The 19,620-nt window shown below is 42.8% G+C and overlaps 1 protein-coding gene across 2 annotated transcripts in view; it reads right to left on the minus strand.

Annotated features, from left to right (window-relative positions):
* Nucleotides 1-1,557: 1,557 nt before the first annotated feature.
* Nucleotides 1,558-19,620, minus strand: part of MMD (monocyte to macrophage differentiation associated) — a 36,964-nt gene continuing 18,901 nt past the window's right edge. Inside the window, exons 1-7 of one of the 2 annotated variants that reach the window (XM_065852394.2) lie at nucleotides 17,221-17,452; nucleotides 11,079-11,160; nucleotides 6,575-6,735; nucleotides 6,203-6,277; nucleotides 5,722-5,823; nucleotides 4,877-4,946; nucleotides 1,558-3,734 (exon numbers count right to left, since the gene is read on the minus strand). In XM_065852394.2, the coding sequence (XP_065708466.1) occupies nucleotides 3,534-3,734; nucleotides 4,877-4,946; nucleotides 5,722-5,823; nucleotides 6,203-6,277; nucleotides 6,575-6,735; nucleotides 11,079-11,160; nucleotides 17,221-17,249 (720 nt within the window). In that variant the 5' untranslated portion in view covers nucleotides 17,250-17,452 and the 3' untranslated portion in view covers nucleotides 1,558-3,533. Of the gene's footprint in view, nucleotides 3,735-4,876; nucleotides 4,947-5,721; nucleotides 5,824-6,202; nucleotides 6,278-6,574; nucleotides 6,736-11,078; nucleotides 11,161-17,220; nucleotides 17,453-19,620 lie in introns of those variants that run through there. The other variant, XM_071816304.1, reaches the window with a different exon arrangement.

Below are 19,620 nucleotides of genomic sequence, written 5' to 3' on the forward strand. Positions count from 1 at the left end.
AGCACGTGGCCACGTACACCCGACCTAAATAATTGTATAGGTGACTCAAAGAGGTTTCCAAACCAGTGGCAGAGTCCTGAGCGTCAGATTAAAGAATACAAAGAAACTGCGCACTCTAAAATAAATCCTTAAATGAATTCCCATTAGATAACTGAATTATAGTGCACACAACATTGTACTAGAAAAATATGACCTGAAAGTGACGGGAGTAAAATTATACGGTATTCAAAGTACCTGTTGCATCCTTGACATCCTCTGGAAAGATCCATCAACAAAATTAAAACATGTTATCACTGCTTCAGTCACACTCGGTGTACCTGTTGCGCTTCTAAAACCTGGAAGCACTGAAAATACAGAATCAAGTGCTTTAAAAACATTTGCTTCAGAAGAAATCCCATCTCTGCTACTGCAACAACCATTACTAGCAAAAGCACTGCTGTCCTGGTGGACAGCAGGGTGACCATGAGCCAGCACTGGGCCTTTGTGGTCAGGAAGGCCAATGGTACCTGGGGTGGGTTAGAAGGGGGTGGTCAGTAGGTCAGAGAGGTTCTCCTGCCCCTCTACTCTGCCCTGGGGAGACCACACCTGGAATATCGTGTCCAGTTCTGGGCCCCTCAGTTCCAGAAGGACAGGGAACTGCTGGAGAGAGTCCAGCGCAGGGCAACAAAGATGCTGAAGGGAGTGGAGCATCTCCCGTGTGAGGAAAGGCTGAGGGAGCTGGGGCTCTGGAGCTTGGAGGAGGCTGAGGTGCAACCTCATTAATGTTTACAGATATCTAAAGGGTGAGTGTCACGAGGATGGAGCCAGGCTCGGTGACAACCAATGGTAGGACAAGGGGTAATGGGTTCAAACTGGAACACAAAAGGTTCCACTTAAATTTGAGAAGAAACTTCTTCATGGTGAGGGTGGTAGAGCCTGGCCCAGGCTGCCCAGGGGGGTTGTGGAGTCTCCTTCTGTGCAGACATTCAAACCCGCCTGGACACCTTCCTGTGGAACCTCAGCTGGGTGTTCCTGCTCCATGGGGGGATTGCACTGGATGAGCTTTCCAGGTCCCTTCCAACCCCTGACATTCTGGGATTCTGTTACTCCTGGGAGGAACCAGCCTGAGAGCTGCAGTTAGAGAGAGGAAAAGAAAGGCTAATTGACATACTTGTTTTTCCAGACACAAACGCATTTCTAGTTCAGCTTGTCTATATTAATGCAGTGATAGCCCTATAAGGATAGGAGCAAAATTATTTTGGTGTCATGTAACTGAGGAAAAAAAAAAGTCCACCCAAGAGTTTATAATGCTATAAGAAAATAGATCCAGAACAGCAAAGGGCAAAGTAGCAAGTTCCCAATACTGACCAACATCTACACAAACTTTTTTCCATGCCACGAACTGAATAATTCAGATTGCAATCTTTCCTATCATGTTTCTTTAAAGAGTTGAGTGAGCAAGCACGAGGGTCAGCAGGTTCAGCTCTGGGTCGCTTGTGTCAAGAGCAAGTTAGTCCCTCACTTCCCTGCAGAAGGGCTGGAGGGGAAAGAGAACCCAACCACCAAGAACACAGCAGCTTCCAAATTGCACAAAATGTTTATTGTTAAGTCTAGTACATTCAAGATCGTATCGACTAGAATACAGTAATTCAAAAGAGTTTTGGCGAATTGAAATTTTTTAAAAACCATTTCAAACGCTCCAAAAAGCAATGCCATGAAAAATTAACTTAAAATTAAAACAAACATAGTCAAGCAATAGTTTCACTTTTGACTACAGAAAACCTTTTCTATGTATTTTAGTGGTTTTAACAGTACTGCATTTAAACAAAAAATATGAACTCACAAAAAGTGGAAAATATTAAAACAGACACAATGTTAAAAAACTGAGGCATCCAGATGTGTGAGACTGTTGTAAAGAACGACCCGTCCAGCTGTTCCCTTTGGGGCAGTTCACGACTGTTGCAGTGGTGCCATTTCTCCCATCACTTCACACCACACAGCAATTCCTCCTCAACGCCTTGAATTTAAAGTTTGTCCCTCTTGTAAGTTCTGTACACAAATGTATATGTTCTAAAATACACAAACTGCTGCCAAATCTAGGTGCAATATTAAACGGTACCTTGAAAAACTTCCCTATCTTGGTACTTATCGTCTGCAGACAGGCAATATCCAGAACAACATCTGAAAAAGGCAACACGTTTCGGTTTTGTTTTTAAATACTGACATGAAAAACTGAGTAAATTAGAAAAAGGATAAAGTCAATCTTAATATAAGACATTCGTTATATAGTGGGAGAATTACAATGATTGGACAAACAGTGTTACAATGACTCTTCTACATCTGGTCATTTAATGCATGTGTTCTACAGTCACCACTTGCTACCACGTTTGGGTTTATCAAGAAAACAAAGACCAGATTCACTCTGTGTCAGGCCCCAGAGCAACAGGTTCTTCAAGCTCCATGGAACGCAGCGCTGGGGAAGAACCAGTGACCAACGTGGCCGGAAATCGCTCTGACCAGGATTTCCCAACAGAACCGGCCCAGCGAGAGCTGATTTAAATCCCTTTGAGAATCCAAGCTGGAATGTAACAGCACCGATATCCACGTACATACCCTGGAGAAGCGGCTGATGGGTTTGGGTAGCGGGTATCGTCTGCCCGCCTCCCATCATCCTGCAACCTGGGATAAATCAGCTTTTCTCCAGCTGTTGCACCCACTAAACTGGGAATATTGAGGAGAAACTCATGTTAACTATTTCTTTTAAAGCACTTCATTCCAATCAAAGCCAAATCAAGGTGCTGTTTTAAGTGGTACTAGAGATGAGCAGAACGCTATCACGTTAAAACTCAGCAGAATCACATTTAGATTTTAGTCAGTAAAAGTGGTTATTACAATTACACTGTAATACAACCTTTGGAGAGGTACAATGTTTGCTTGTCAGTACAGTATGTGGAATGTAACCATTTCTTGCAAGATTTTGCAACAGGAGTAACTGCATAGATGACAGTTGTGTGTTTTCAGTTCAATAAATGTACTCTTAAAGTTTACAAAAAACACGATAGTTTTATAGAAAAGTCACATTACACCAAGATAATGGGTGGTAAAAGTAGAGTATTTGCGATTCATGTTTCATAAACGGCTAGTGGAAAGGTGATAGAAACCAATTTCAACCCGAGTTACATTTTCACTATTGCACTGACTTCACCATTTGGATCGCTAATTTAGAAAAATTCACGTAGTTAAAAATTGTAAAATTAACCTAGGATACAAAATTTGTTTGTAAACATCAGGTCGCCAGTTCTACCAACATGGAATGGACTCTCGGTACTGCAGTACAGTATCTTGGTTATTTACAGCACTTGCCATACGACGGGCAGTTGCGGGACACACACAACGTCAGTTCACAGTAACCATGTTCAGAGAACTACCCAAGTCAGTGCAGGGTTTGTTTTGTGCAATTTTCCCATTTCCCCGAATTCCTTAAGTCAAATAATACTGTTACAGAGGCCAAGTGCAGATTATCTTTTATATATATATATATATCACTATATATCTCACAAGTGACGGATTATGTCTGCAGGACTCCTGTACAGGTACTTCCAGATGGCGTAGTAATGCACGGCGGCCGCAGTGGCCACGAAGAGGTGCCAGATGGCGTGGGCGAAGGGGATGACGCCGTCGCTCTTGAAGAAAACCACCCCCAGACAGTAGATCAGGCCGCCCCAGGCCACCTCCTGAAGTCCGTCTGTGTTGCTCTGTCAAATCATAAGGGAAGATCAAGGTTGGGGTGTAAAGCAGGGAAAGGGTTTTACGCACAAAGCACTTTCTGTCACAACTCAGAACGTCCTGGATATGACAGATGGACAAGTGACAATCCCTATATATTTATATAACACCTTGTGAAATAGGTAATAATATATTTATATGTCTCAACAGCACTATGAAGTGATGGCTCAAGAATTTCTTGTGTTTTGCTTCATGCTCATGAACGGAGGAGACAAACGCAGAGGAAAACAAACCAAACCAAACCAGAGCACATCACTGTGTGTAAGGGTGAGTTTAATGTTACGAGTTGGAGGAAGCACCCAGCAAGGGATTGGTACATTCACCCAGCAAGGGGTTGGCACATTCACCCAGCAAGGGGTTGGCACATTCACCCAGCAAGGGGTTGGCACATTCACCCAGCAAGGGGTTGGCACATTCACATTCAACAGTCAAGTGCTGTAACTGGCACCACCTTGGTGGTAGATTTGCATCGGCAGCAGAAAGGGTTATTCAAAGTTAATTTAAATGCCTAAGTATAAATAAATGTCATAGTTTTGAGGCGGACAAGATAGAGCAGGATGCTTTATAGATGCACCAAGAAACTTTTTTTTTTAAGAAAAAAAGTGCCAAGTGCTGAGAGATCAAGTGCACCAGTTTAACACAGTTCAACTACTCATCAACTTTTCAATTTTCCCCTGCTTCACTGATAAAAGAAGCCTCTAGTAAGAAACAAAATCTTCTAGCTTTGTTGTCCCTAGGTAATTTTGGAAGAGGCAAGAGTCAATTTAGGTCCAGACCACAGAATCAATCGATTAAATTTTCCAGAGCGCTCTTACATATACCAGAACAAAGGACAACATGTTATCAGAAGTCCATTCCACTTTCCTAAATAAAAAGCTTCTTTCACAATATGTAGGTGTCCCAAATTCAACAAAAACAAGGTAGCATTTTATTGAATATAAACTATAAACCCAAGATCTGACTGACTATATATGGTTCTTCTGCAGAGAATATTTAAAATTATGGTGGACTAAAATTAATATCTTTGCAGAAGAAAGAACGTTGCACTGGAACTTAGGCTTGTTCTAAAAGGGGAGTTTGTGTTTGTAATGTTAATAGTCACATTCCTTACCATGGATGTCACCACCAGAGCAGGAGAAAATCCCATTGCTAAATAGAAAAAGAGCTCAACAATCTTATACCTAAAAAGGAACAATTTGAATAATTTAAGGTGTACAAGAAAACGAACATTTCCTTCAACAGTAAAGAAAATATTTTAAATTTCACATTAGCATGGGTCCATTAAACTATTCAAAAAGCTCTCTATGCAGACAGACAACTAATGTTTTACAACAAAAATAAAGGTAGCATTTATCTTTGCATGGTATGGTTGCAAGCAACACCTTCTGTAAACACTGCTTAGATGCATCCATTTGTATTAAGCACTAGTGAGAATAAAACATTGAGACAAGTTGTATTTTCTTATCTGACAAGAACCCCAGTAGCTCATCTCCAAAATAAAACACACTGGACATAAGTAATGAAAACAGACTCAAGAATTCAGATCTGGAACTCAAGGGCTCACATCTCACAATAAAAACAAGAAGGTAGCAGGTGTCAACACACATCAGTATAGAGAACCAATTTAATGTTGCAGTTCAATCTATACACGATGCTACAATTAAATTAGGGCATAAGAAAGCCATCATTTCAACTGGCTTCTTACCTTACCCACTTTCACCCCTGTTTTTTAAACTTTTCTATCTTTTCCTTCCCACCTCCTTATGAAAAGACAATAAAATAGCCTAAAGACACGTTATGACAAGATGTAAGTTTGCGTCATTCTCATCACATATTTCCACTGTTTCAAAGCTCTTATTTCAATGTGTCAAAGGCTGGGTAGGAACACTCAGAATGCAAGAATACCCCCACCTTTTTTATTTCAGTTTGAAGTCAAATGCAAATAATAATTCTTACTTTTCATGGTAGAGAAATACATAAATGGTTCCTCCAGCCGCCATCAGCCAGATGAACCAACGCATGTGAGATGCCAGAGGTCCCAGCTCACGCAGATTTAACCTGGTGGTACAAAGGTTTCACAAGACAAAAGCGCTCAATGAATGGACCATACTGCCACAAGAGTAGTGGGGATTGATAAGATACATTTTCAGAGCTATAACTTAGGCATGATGAGGGAGAAGATGCTTGGATGCTTTGCATTGATGTGAGGGAAGAATAAACTGGTGTATATGGAATATAAATAAACTACTTTCTGCTGTTTTCTATTATTGCTTTCCGTGCAGCAAATCCCAGGAGGTTACATTATGTTGCGCTGCACAATGCAGAATGTGGTCAATTGCCTCTGAGAAGATACCTGCAGGTTTTGGAAAGCTGCTAGGATAAAATGTTTACATGGGGAAAAAGCTTTGATTTTGAAGCTGCATTTCAGATTTCTTACCATGGTGCATACGATGCCGCAATAAAGACATAGATCATCATTCTGTCACACATGTGAAAGCAATGCTCCATTGTCCTAGTGAGAGAGAACGAGTCACCAAGTCACATTTTGGAAAGATTCTTGTACCATCTCAGTTTCTTGACACACTTTGGACTAAAAGCCTAGAAAAAAAACATCATCTTCCCTGCAGAAAGGCAGCAGAGCTTGGCTCGCTATTTGTTCCAACAGAGACAAAGGTGGTTTTTGATGATTCAGTACCATGTACCACTCCAGCCCTCCACAAAATCATGTTTTTGACTAGTTGAGAAACACAATAAGAAAGCATCACAGAACATTGAAATAAAATATCTCATACAAGAAGTATGATGATACCTTAGGTGACTCTTTTTCCAAGAAACGATATGAAATACTGTGGAGACAATGAAGAGCGCGCAGAGCCCCATGCCGTACATCCACGCCGTTATCTTCTCCCATCGATCGTCAGAGAGCCGGTGGAGAAGGGCACTGCCCACGATGGCGGGAACAATGAGGAGCTACGAAAACAAAAGGCCATTGTTAAGTCCCTAAGCAACAGGAGAGCAGGTAACACTCTGTACACCATGTAAGAGCAGAGGTTCTGATTGAGACCATTTGATAGGAAGAAAGACCTATTTGCAAACTAGATCAAGGTATTATCCAGAAAAACTCACCTTTCTTACAGATATCCCAGCTGTTTACTAGTCTACTAAAATACTTCACAAATTAAGCTATGATGTGCAATGCTCAAATGGGCCAATGGAATCTGATGTCAATCACTTTTTCCAGTAATTATTGTATATAAAGTAATATGGTTAAAACAAATAAGCAATTTTCTTATCACCTCTTTGCGCCTTCATAATGAAGGATACAGCTACAAATGAGTGCATGGATGAAGACCTGAATGAATTGCTTTTCTGCCTTGTCCTGGCTCTGAAGAACAGTTCTGCTTCTCACAGGGAACAGCACTGTATTAACTTGAGAAGGATTTATTGTTTTTTCTAAGTATTCTATTTGGAAACACTTTCCCTCTGTGCCTGATACGCATCATGGGAACAGTTAGACTAAACAAGAGATGTTTTATTACTCTTTTTCTGACCAAAAATAGCTAGATCAAGGACAAAATCCAGAAATTATACCCTGCTGTTCCAAGCCAACTGGATAAAAGTCCTTTAGATACTAATGCCATGGCAGATAACATACGACACAATGGACTTCATTATATCGTCCATCTTACGAAAGAAATATAACACTTTAGTCAGCAAAACAAGGCAGATTTTCCCATGTTCATTTTAAAAATTGTCAAGCTCAACAACTGCATTTTAATCTTCGGAATGGAGAAGAAATCAATCGGTCCTTTCAAAGGAGGGGTAGTTACCAAAACAGCAGACAAAGAATCAGAACTAATAGAATGAGTGTGATTGTGCCGTGTCATTTCATAGCAAGGACAGAGCACTTCCAAGGAGCCAGCCTTCCTATTTGAAAAAAATAGCTTCAAGTCACAAAAAACTTTGCTTCTTTTCTCATGAAGTGCAACTCTTCCAAATAAATCTCCTCAAATGCAGCAGCTTAAGGTACTGCGAACAAACCCAGAAGCATGACACTCTGATTTACTGATTTAGCACGTATTAATGAAGGCGCTAAAAATCACAAATGGGGTTTGTAGAGCGATTTATAGAACAGGAAGGCAGGCAACAGTTTCACCAAGTTTTCTAGAGAAATGCCGGAACAAAATGAGAGCATGAAGCTACAAACCCCTTTGCAATAAGGAGGAAGACAAAGGATTAAAATGTGTTTATTTACAGCTATAGGCAGGGATCTTGAAGAGGAGAACACCACAACCCCCACTTTACAGCCACTGCAAAACACCATAAGGGACAAAGAAAGATGCTGTGAATCCCACTCTGGTTCCTAGCAAAGGATCTAGGATCTCACATCTATCTGGGGTTGCTTAGGATCCTGGTACGTTGGTATTTTTTCTGTAGAAAACCCTTCCCATAGGTGGGTTTAAAAATCTGCTTCTGTGTATAACGTTCACGCCAAATTAAGTTGTTCTCTTTGCACAGCAGGCGATGCACGCCACGTAGTCAGCAACAACGACCTTTGATGCATGAGCCACCGCAGCCAAGCACGGCATCATTGTCGTGATCTCACGGAGAGGGAAGCACAAGCAGCATGAAAATGGTCCCTACGCTTCCTCTGTGGAAAGGAAGACAATGGAAAAAGCAACAAAGCTGCCAAAAGGACACGTGGCACTTAGAAGGAACACGAAGGGCTGTGTCCTTGCTCCACGATGCTCTCCTCACACGGGCACACAAGCAGGTGTAGCAATGGGCTCCAGCTTGGGCTGCGCCACACACAGAGCGGAGAAACCACGAGTGTCGGTCAGGTAGAACGGAAACGTTTTCATCCTAAGAGCCCTTCTGAAATTTTGATGACCCCTTCTTCCATGCTCGAATGGCCTGGTAAATGCTCCCAGCCTCATTGGTAAAATATTTATACTTCTTTTTTCCATGTGCCGCACAACCCAAGTCTGGAATAGAGAGACTGGAACTTATTTTAGGAATAGCTACTCCTTTTAAGGCAGTTGGAAGAAACTTTTAGAGCAGGAGAAAGCAAACCATGCCTAAATTCTGAGGTTTTAATGCAACAGAGCATCTCTTTTGTCTGAATAACTTTACGTATACCAGCAAGTTTCACGATGTTACAGTCTCCACCTCTGCCTTATATTTAGCTCACCTTACAACTCAAATTCTTGTGCCTCCTGCTTTTCTCATACACTGTTTCCTTCCTGTTCTAAACACAGACAACAGTCTTTTCTGCCGCTGTACTTAACAGCTCAGCTGCTCTTCCTGTCTCCCAGTGCCTAAACTCAACACCTCAGTTAAAGCTAAAAAGATCAAGACATAGCCTTGCTCATTAGAAATTTGAAGATATCTTACTATGCTACCCAAAGCTGGCTTTCGGGTATTGTAACAAAACGTTGTCCATGGCATTCTGTAACCCCATTTATTGTTTTGGTGATGTTTGGTTTATTGATTTACTTTAGCATCTGCCTAAGCAGACTACTGTGTATTTTTAAGTCAAAAACCAGATAGGATACCTACAATACAGCCACACTGGTAAAACACAAGCTGAATACTTTCTGAATTATTAACAAAGCTTTGAGAAAAACAATATATGGAGAACCATTGCTAAACTCTGCTTTGTAGAAATCAGATAAATGTCTAACTGAAAACTCAGACTGTAATCCAGCGGTAAAGACTCAACCACTTGACCTCCTATCATTTTAGTACAACATAAGGTGTAACACAAAGGAAAAGCAAGAATCCCCCCCAGTTTTTTCTGTACAATCCACCGTGCTTTCCCAGCACAGATTCCTATTCCAAGGTTTTAAATTCTGATTGAAAGTTATTTATTGTATACAGTTTCAATTAAGGAGTGACAATCTTTCTATTACACTACACTTTATCTTCTTCCACAACGTATGTTAACATTGCTTATTCCCAAGTTGTTAGCAGTTCACGGTAGGTTTTAGCACATAGCTCAGAAATAAGTAGCTTCATCAGCAAACAGCAGCATACCAGAAAATACTGATACGACGCCTTGGCTGGAACCCACAGCTGACAGGCAGCAATACCACATGCCTGTTTTTCAAGCAAACGAAGGCCAGAATTGCTAAGGAGTACGGCAACTTCTGCCAGATATTTTGAAATCTTTGTGGCCAGAGTAAACAGGATTTGTACAAGGATTATGAGATAAACTACATATTTGTGCTAACTAACAGTTGCTTCATTCTCTAGACAAATAAGCACTTATTTACCTAATGCTGTGTATGAGACCCCGGCTTAAAAACACATCCCTTCAGCTTTTCTATATGGAAGCCACGGTGATTCTGTTTTTACCAGCAACACCGAGCTGTACGCTGGGTATTTATAAAACATACAAGCAAGATTTTTAAGAACAGAGCTCTTTCCAGAACTGAAGGGTTCTGTGCACCACCTTGATCACTTGTACCTGGAGCTCACTCAGACACACTGGAGATAAGAGACTGAGCACAAAGTCAAACATACTTCAGCTGTTTGGAGTTAAACAAGGGGCTGAGGAGAGGCACAGGCTGCTCTTACAAGAGGGCAAATGCTATCTTAAAAGACCAAACAAACACATTTTTAAGGCCTTTTCAAAGTGCCAGACAGCAAATTAAACTTCCCAATTATTAAAAAAAAAAAAAAAAGACTGCTTTACTTATTTTGCATATACTGTATATTCAAATCTAGCATGGGTTCGTACATTACAGAAGGAAGGACAGACTGGGAGTTTTAGCAGGGCTGTCTGCATTATTAGTGCCTCTTTCAAAACAGCAGATTTCTCAAAGAATTCATCCACAGATATTCAGCATCAGAACCAAGCTATTCTAGCTCTTCTAGCTAATACCCACAGCCTCATGAAGCCTTCCACTTCTAACATGAATAAATCTTTCATATACATCCACTATACGATTTGCACAACACCATATGAGCACAGTACTGCGAAATTGCCTTGGAAGACTAACTAGTACAGAACTATATCCATTTTACCATAGCCATCTTTTGACTGCGAGAGAGGAAAATCATCTAAGACACATAACTTCCTTGGGTGAAAAGGAATCTGGAGCTCCTAGAGATTCAGAACAGGGACTAGTGATTACCAGCTAACTAATCAACATTACATTTTCTGGACTGTGATAGCTGAAGCGTATATAAGAAAACCAGAGAGGCTGTAAATAGGAATATACTCAGACAAAGGTAAACATTTTGCTAGCCAAACGCACAAACATTTACCAAAACATCAGTTTTTTTTAAATTAAAGGAAATGTACTTACTGCATGTGTGTAACAGTTTGCAGCATGTTCATAACAAGTGGGTTTGTAGCGGCTGTTCGCTGGAGCTGGGTGGTTCATGAACCTGTTGAATAATAAAGAGGTATTTTTAGGAAAGTTAATAAACCATCTCTTTAAAGTGCCACAAAGGAATACATCCAACCTAGTAGTGTTAAAAAATATAAGTACTGATACGTTAAAAGTAACCGTTACTTAAATTTCAAGTTCTCCCAGACAAGTTCTCTTAACAGAAATATATGTTCAATAAATTCCCGTGACTGCCTGTGACAGTGGATGGTTATCTTTTCATCCACACCTTGTATACAGAAGTCAGATCCCCTCTTTTCCAACAGCTTGGTCGGGTGAAGAATGAAATATTTCCTATTTAAATTACATGATATGGACTCAAATTGTTCTTGAATTATAGACTTGATCATAGCTGCCCAGGGTTACTCTTAAGTTCTTGAAACTACAGCACTATTCCAGTTCTGTAACACCTCAGAATAAAACAATTTGGACATTGACTTTTCAGTTCCTACTGCAAGTAATATTTGTGTTTGGAGCATTAGATGGTTCGATTTTTCTCTGAGGCTAATCCGACCTTCTGTCTGTAACTATGAGCAACGCTACGCAGGGATGAAGGAAACCCCAATGGTTAACCCCAAAGCGGAAAAATTTCAGCAGGCTTATGACAAACAGACATTCCACCTTTTTCTCTAAGAATTTTCAAACATGACCTCAGAAACAATCACAGCAAACACGGTCCATGCAAGTCAAACCAAATATGATGAAACTTCAGAAGGTTTTGGAAGAACTTGCCAATACAAATGTTGCATTTAACTAGTCTAAAAAACCCAGACACTTGAGTTGTTTCTGTGAAGTTACACAATTTAAGTCTGTGTATACAAACCGCTAAAAGACAGCGCACATCTATATGCAACCAGTCAAATCAAAGTGATGAACTACTCCAGGTGTGGTTCCGTGTATGTTACACCAGCACGCAAAAGTGATTCTCTTTCACTAATAAATTCCGGTTTCCTCCAGACTATTATAAAACTATGCACTGACAATTAGTCATGTATCCAACAAGCCAGGAGCAGCTTCACAACCAATACAGAGCACGTCTGTATGTTCAGAACTGAGAGCAGCTTTGTTAGCTGGGTTTATATAAGGCACCTGTATATAAGCCTACACACCCCCTGCGGGTGAAGTCAAAACCAGACCTAATTTTATGACACCCATAAAATACTGGCCTATCTCAAACCAGGGAAAAACAACCAACACAAACCCCAACCAGAATCTTACAGTTTGATTGAGCAGTTCCGGGTTTCTGGCATGGAAGACACTTTCTTTAGAAATCACTTACTAAATCAGACAAGCAAACCTTTTTCTTTTTTAACAGCATTGATAGAATTAGTGTCATGATCTCTCTCCAAATTGTGGCAATTTCAAAAACCAGTTTCAACTAATATAAAGTATATGAAAAAGGTAAATTCCATTCACGGACGTCATGTGTAAATGGTTGTTAACAAATTAATGATACATGGGAGTTAATATATTGCTTAAAAAACATAGTTCTTTTATCAGTGACAAATGACACCTTGCTCATCTCCACGAGGACAACGACATCGTAGTCATGCACACAGGCTCGCAGAACGCTTGGAACGTTATTCTGTCACCCAGTCTGTACAGCTGCTAGAGACCATCTCAGCATCCTCTCCAGATGGAACATTCAGTTACTCGGTTCTGCTTCCAAGTTAGGAAAACATTTAAAAATAAAAGCATCTGTTGGCTCAGCTGGGTGACCAGGGTTAGACTGTCCTTGCTCAACTCCATCAATTCAGCATCATGCGAAACCTTTCACTGATGACATCTAGAATATGATTACATTTCCCCAAAGGCCATGGTGGTACCTTGGAAGTCTCACAAGAAGCAGGCAATAAAAACAACCCCAAAACCACCCCAAACTAAAGAACTCAAAGGAATACGTTTATACACAGTATTAGCTCTATAATTTTTGTTGTTCCAAATTTCAATGTAAGATATTACCATAATCTAAAAACCTATCAATAGTTGAAGGCAGCCTGCTAATGGGACTGTCTGTGATCCATTAGAGGATTACTTTCATTTTTTTTTCCATTTTCACTTATATTTATTTAGTAGAAAATACATTGGATCTTTCTAAAGCAGCCACAACAGAACATGGAATAATGTTAGATTTTAAACAGAATTATGAACAAACACATCAGAGAAGTCCATTTATTATTGGGGCTTCTTATTCTCACTAATTTAAAGACTCTGTTACCAGCAGTGAGAGAGAACATAAAGACACTAACAAAGCCATCTTTCCTGTTATCTACACAAAGAGTTGGGGATTTTTCCCCTTAGATCGTGCCAGCACAGAAATGATGCAAATATTCACGCGGGTGGTAACTTCAGGCTGGCAAAACAACAAGCATTACGTTTCAGACAACTTCACGCTTACAAAACATCTCAAACTTCTTTTTTTTCTTCAATAAATGTTTCAATTCTGATTATTTAATTTAAAACAACAACAAAACGGTTAGTAATGTGGTTGGTGAACAGAAAGCTTGAGTGGTGTTTATACTAACACCACCACCATCAATGTGTTTTGGCAGAAGAGCAAGAGTTAGACTTTACCTTAAAGAAAAGGATCTCAAAACACCCCAGTATTTAATTTTCCTGTCCATCTGATGCACGTGCGCCGAGAGCCAGGCAGCAAACGCTGGAGACGTTTGCTCAGGTTGCTCACACACAACATTCTCAGCAAAGCTTTGGTTATTTCCCTTTCCCTTTTTATAATACTATTCACAAGCGTTATCAGGAAGAACTTCAGAGGAAGGATCATTTCAAAAGCAGCTGAATAGCACAATAATTCCAGCCAATGCTTCCCTTGAGTTTGTTTAATTTTCAGTGTAACAGTTCATGTTTAATGCCTCAAGAAACAGACCTGAAGTTTGAAAACAGCTGCTTTGGGATCCTGCACTGAAGTATTCAGCAAAACCAGGAGAAATTATTTTGACACATGGTTAAAACAGTCATATACTCCCATAGTTTTATATATTTACACACACACACACACACATATATATATATATATATATGACATTGCACTATAAAGGCAAAAGAATCTGGTTGCAGACTTATTGACAGCCTAGAGGCAAAAACTGTTCTGTTCTTTCTCAAAGATAAATAAATAAATGCACCCACATCACCAGCACCAACAAATGCTTTTTGTTTTGTGCCACGTGAGTTCTGCCACACAGGGACATTGTTTTCCCTCCTATCTGCAGGGTAAGTTCGCCTCTTCTGAAAGAGATAACTGTGTGAAATGTAATCTCACTTTCGGGAAAGTGGAAACTCCACATGCAGCGTGTTTCAAAAAGATGGACAAAATATGAACCATATACTGCTTTTAAATTGTGTCCATCTTTCTGAAACACCCTGTACAGCATTCAGAGGCTGTTTACTCTGAAGTAAATGCTCTTTATAATACAACTAGTAAGGCTATTATCAATCGCAGGACAGTCTGATAAGGTCCCACTGAACAGGAACTACAATTTACAGGAAACAGCTTTAAGTGAAACCTTTCGATTATCTAACAGATCTCTAACGTGTTCTTTAATAGGGACCAGTGAAACGCGAGACATTTCGCGAAGGGATCTGCAGTGTTATCTCACAAGAATGTATAAATACTCCTCCATTTAAGATAGTGACAATCCATGATATATTAACCCCTTCAATATCAGAATGTGAAATTTCTGAAATTAACAGACTAACACCCACTTGCAAGCAGAATGTTTTCGCACTGAACTGAGCTAGCGGTTCATTTTCACAATTTAAACACGTTCTTAAAGCTCAGGAATTATTTCAGGTTGAGGAAGTCCAAGCTTTGTAATCTCACAGCAGGCAAACAACCTTCTTTGGTGAGCACATTCCCAACGTAAGTGGCAAAGGGGTATTGAGAAATGACAATTTAAAACCAGAGAGAAGAAACTCTTTCCCCTCCCTTTGTACTAATTGAACTTTGGTCTTGAAACACTTCAAATATTTAAAATTTTAAACATATGGATGGGATGAATCCATTCTTTGTGAGAGACCTCTGATCTCAAGTTCCCATTCATTGCCAAGGAGTAGATGCTGTATGTTTCACAGTATTTGGGAGAGAAAGGGGGAGAAAAATCTGAGGGTTCTTCATGCTTTGTCTTTGCATGCAAACCCAACTTAGAAAAATAAACTATAAAATCCCAAATCGATTACACCTATCTGTGTGCCATTTGTCGGGTATCACAGCGAGCTTATAGCCCAACCTGCAGCGGAGAAAAGCACTTTTCAAATCTTGCCTTAGTCTTGATTTCCATCTACTGAATTAATTATTCCTTTAAGCATGAAGTAAAATGTCAGTACAAACAGCAAGCACTGACAATAGCTTCAAAGATCTGGCCTTCTTTAGTCTTTTCAGGAAGTGCATTTCCTTTATTCAGCTCAAAAGGCCTCATACTTCCTTTTACCAGCTTAAAAACACATCACCCCTTTTGCATCTTCTTTTTTGCTTGTGCTTTCCAGCAGCAGGAGAGACCATTTAGACCTAGTAAGCCACAATAATGGTATATGAGAAACTGCAACAAGGTGGGGATAACTCCACAGAACCAGCAGCATCACACATTAAATGGGGTTACATATTCTGATACTGAAGCCATTTTTATGTGATCTACGCTCTTTGTTTTCAACGAGAAAAACAAAACCACGACAATCACGAGCAGGTCAAAATAGAACAGCACTACATTTTCATTTAGGTAAGATTTTGAAGAGAAACAAATAGGTTTATAAAAAGCCTGCTTTCTTTGACCAAATTGGCAGATACTTCTTTATTAATTCAGTCCATTCAGTTCAAAATAGAGCCATATACCTCTGGACTAGGAACCTTCCTTCCTGGATTAGAAAATATCTTGTTGTGGTTTGAAACTGTTCACATAACCTTTACTATTGCTGAACAACTGAGTCACAGAAATAATTCAGATCTGCAGCAGACCACTTATTTGGAAATATCAATGAAATCACAGGCTGTGTAAAGGTTTACGTACTTACAGCATGACCCTAAAGATAAAATTAAATCTGCAATACTCTGAGAATCCACTAACAATTGTGGTATCATATTTAGATTAGGTGATGGAAAAAAAGCATCTGTGCATCCCACTGACCTCCCAAAAGATGCCTCAACCTTCTGGCAAGCATGAAAGGTGAAATTTTAAGTGAGGAGTGGGGAGGGAACAGAAGTCACGGCCCGTCACCTGAGCTCGGGGCCAGGTTACCAGCCAGCACACCAGCCGAGGTGTGGGCTGCTACACAAACCAGGGCTGACCACACTCATATTTTTCTCTTTTTCAATTTTATGTCCCTTTTAGTACTTAGACTTGGTTTCTTGGTCAAGTTGGCGAAAGGAGAGCAGCACAGCAGCGTGCCTGCTGAGGGAAACCATGGCAGGAACTGGTCTTATCTGGGAGGCAGACCCTCACTCAAGAGTTACCGACCTTGCTCGGCACTTGGGGCAGTGAAGTACTTGAAACCCACACAGACACGTTTACCCAAGAACCAAGACCGCACCGTCCATCCCCCGTGAATACGAGCAGCATCTTCAACCCGCCCTGAGAGACAGCCGAACAAAGAGCCCCGGCGCTGCGGGGCCGTACGCACAGCCAGCGCGGCCGGGGCAGCCGGCGGGCCCGCCCGGCCCTGCAGCCACAGGTCGGGAGGCGCGGCCGGGGCCGGGGGAGGCAGCGCGGCCGGATGCGCGAACCTTCACCCACTTAAACGGGGGGGGGGGAAGAAAGAAAGAAAATAAATAAATCAAAGACACGCAGAGCTCCCCTCACAAACCGGCCGGATGGCTTTGCTCCCCCCCGCCCGGCACCGGCGATGGCGACCGGCGCCTCAGCAGCGGGGAACGAGATCTCGGATACCCGCATCCCAGCCTAACCCGACGCCGAGCTCGGCCGCGGTCGCCCCAGCGTGCCCGCACCGCGGCGAGGGGAGCGCGGAGGCGGGCGGGAGGTCTCATCCCTCCGGGCGGCCGCGGGGCGGCCAAGAAAATGGGGATCCCCGCCGGGGGAGGGGGCGACCTCACCTCCTGAACCTCTCCTGGAGCCGCCGCATGGGTCCGGGCCGCCCGCCCCGGCCGGGCTGCGGGCGGGGGGTCGGGACGGGAGGCTGCGGACGGCTCCTGAGGCGGCGAGGGCCGGAGTCCGGGCCCTCATTGGCGTGCGAGCCGCCGCGGCGCGGAGAGACGGCCGCCGCCGTCCGTCGGTGAGGCGCGGGAGCCGGGCGGGCGGCTGCGGGCGGCCGCTTTAACCGGCTTCTCGGCGGCTCTCAGCCCGCCCGGCCCGCGCGTCCCTCCGCCCCTGCCCGCCCCCAGCGGCCGGGCCCGCCCCGCCGCGGCAATGGCGGGAGAGAGCGGAGGATGGCGGCGGCGAGGTGGCCTGGCGGTGCGGAGCCCCCGGGCGAGGGGAGGCGGCGGCAGCAGCAGCTGGCAGAGGCCGCTTCCCCGCGGCCTCGTCTACCCCGGGAACTGAGGGCTCGGGGTGGAAGCGCCGGGCGGGGTCCGCGGCCTGGCTGAGCTGGGCTTGCAGAAAAACACCAGGAGCAGCAGCGATGTCGGGGCCGAGGGGGCTCCCCGAGGGCCGGGGCTGCACCTCCAGCTCTGCCCGGAGCCCTGGGAGGGGCGGCCCCGGTTTAACAGAACAGAGCGCCAGGACGTGGTGGTTGAGTTGCCATCATCTCAACACATTCCCCCCAATAAGCAGAGAGCCGAGGACTTGGCGGTTTCAACACGCCTAATATTTATCCTGTAGAAGCTGAAAGAGCCCCTCCGCAAGGGACATGGCGCAGGCTGAGTGAGCCTGCAACCCGGGGGTGCCCTCTCCTCTGGGCCCCTGTGCAGGGACCCTGCCCAGCGTGGCCCAGGACAGCACCACACCATGCTCTGGCAAAGCCAGGGCTCTGCTGTCGCACGAAGCTGCACATGGAACAATTTGCTTGGCTCTAAATCAAGGTCACAGTGGCTAGACTGCTCGTGATAACCTGGTGAGCTGTCTTCCTCTTTCCCGCAGCCCTAAGCCATAACCTTATCTATTCAAACCAAACTTTTGCAAGCAGGGGTTATTTTACATGAGCGAAGAGATTGTCAGGCATGCTTCCATAAGATGAATGTGGTGTTGCCTTGTATAGCATGAATCAGCCAGGAATTAGGAGAATATTAAGTTCTATTCAAGCGTCTGTCTTCTAATCTAAGATATTGTTTACAATGGGATTTCAAATGGTTCCAGCCCTCAACAGAAGTGATTAGCATAGGTACGCCAAAGCAAACCACTGGTTTAGACAAATAAACTATACCTGGCATCAATATCTTTTTATGGTGGGACTGAGATCTGCTCCCATGGTTTGTAAGTCACCTCCCCAGCTGAACAGGTAATCCCCTTCACCACAGGCAGCATAAGGAAGCGTGAGCACCACGACTTGGCTGGCAGGGAGGCTATAGCGGACTTTTCACGGCTCTCAGTCCCTTTTACAAACTCCTCCTCCATGCCAGGAGGAGAGCAAACAATTAGGTGGTAACAGCTTTGTAAACTGCCACGGCAAGACTTGCCCCTCGGTTTCTCTAGCACCAGGATGGAATAAGCTCTTCTGGTACAAATTGCAGATCGTGGTCTCCAGCAGGGGTTTGCTGCACAGCTGGGGCTGGGCCAGGAGGCCACTGCAGACAATCAGTTGCTCAACTTTGCACAAAGGGAAGGGTAGAGATTTTTTCCTGGAAAGGAGACCTCCTGAAACGCAGAGCCAAGCGAGTTCCTGAGAAACACTTCCATTAATCTCAGTGAGGCATCACTGTTAATAAGTTGGTACAATCTGTCATCTGATTTAACAGTGTCGCTGCTAATAAAGTTTCATATTGCTTATGTTATCTGTTAGTCCAAAAGTATTATTTCTAGGTCAAATTTTGCCCATGCAGGCTTTCCTGCTGGTCCTTCACAGCCACTATCTACTTGGCTAGGGATGGAAGAATTAGTACTCCTGGACTATTCATGAACATTAAATCGGCACACACAGATATACGTAATTTCTGAATCAGACATCAAATGATTTAATAGGATTATGCAAGTAAGGACACAAAAGTGGGGTGTGCAGTTTTCACTGCATCGCAAAATTGTCTGGGGTTGCACAAATCTATCAAATGAATATCAAATGAATAGGCAGGACTTGCTGAAAGCTTCCTTTTCCCACCCATGATGAAAATCTAAGTGCCACATGAGGTGCCAGTGGTGAAAGAAATTCCATTGGGAGGTTATATCAATAAAACTAAACATCTCACACAAAAGCTGAATTTCTTCTCGCCGTCTGGCACAGACAAGTTCTCATTATACGCCTGCACAGCAACTAATCTGATTTGTAAAACAGATAACAGAGAAGCAAACAGTCATAAGCAGTGCCATGGTTGCCAAAACGGATGTATGGGTGACAAGACCGTGCT

This window comes from Patagioenas fasciata, chromosome 18, assembly GCF_037038585.1.
Source record: "Patagioenas fasciata isolate bPatFas1 chromosome 18, bPatFas1.hap1, whole genome shotgun sequence".
NCBI lineage: Eukaryota > Metazoa > Chordata > Aves > Columbiformes > Columbidae > Patagioenas > Patagioenas fasciata.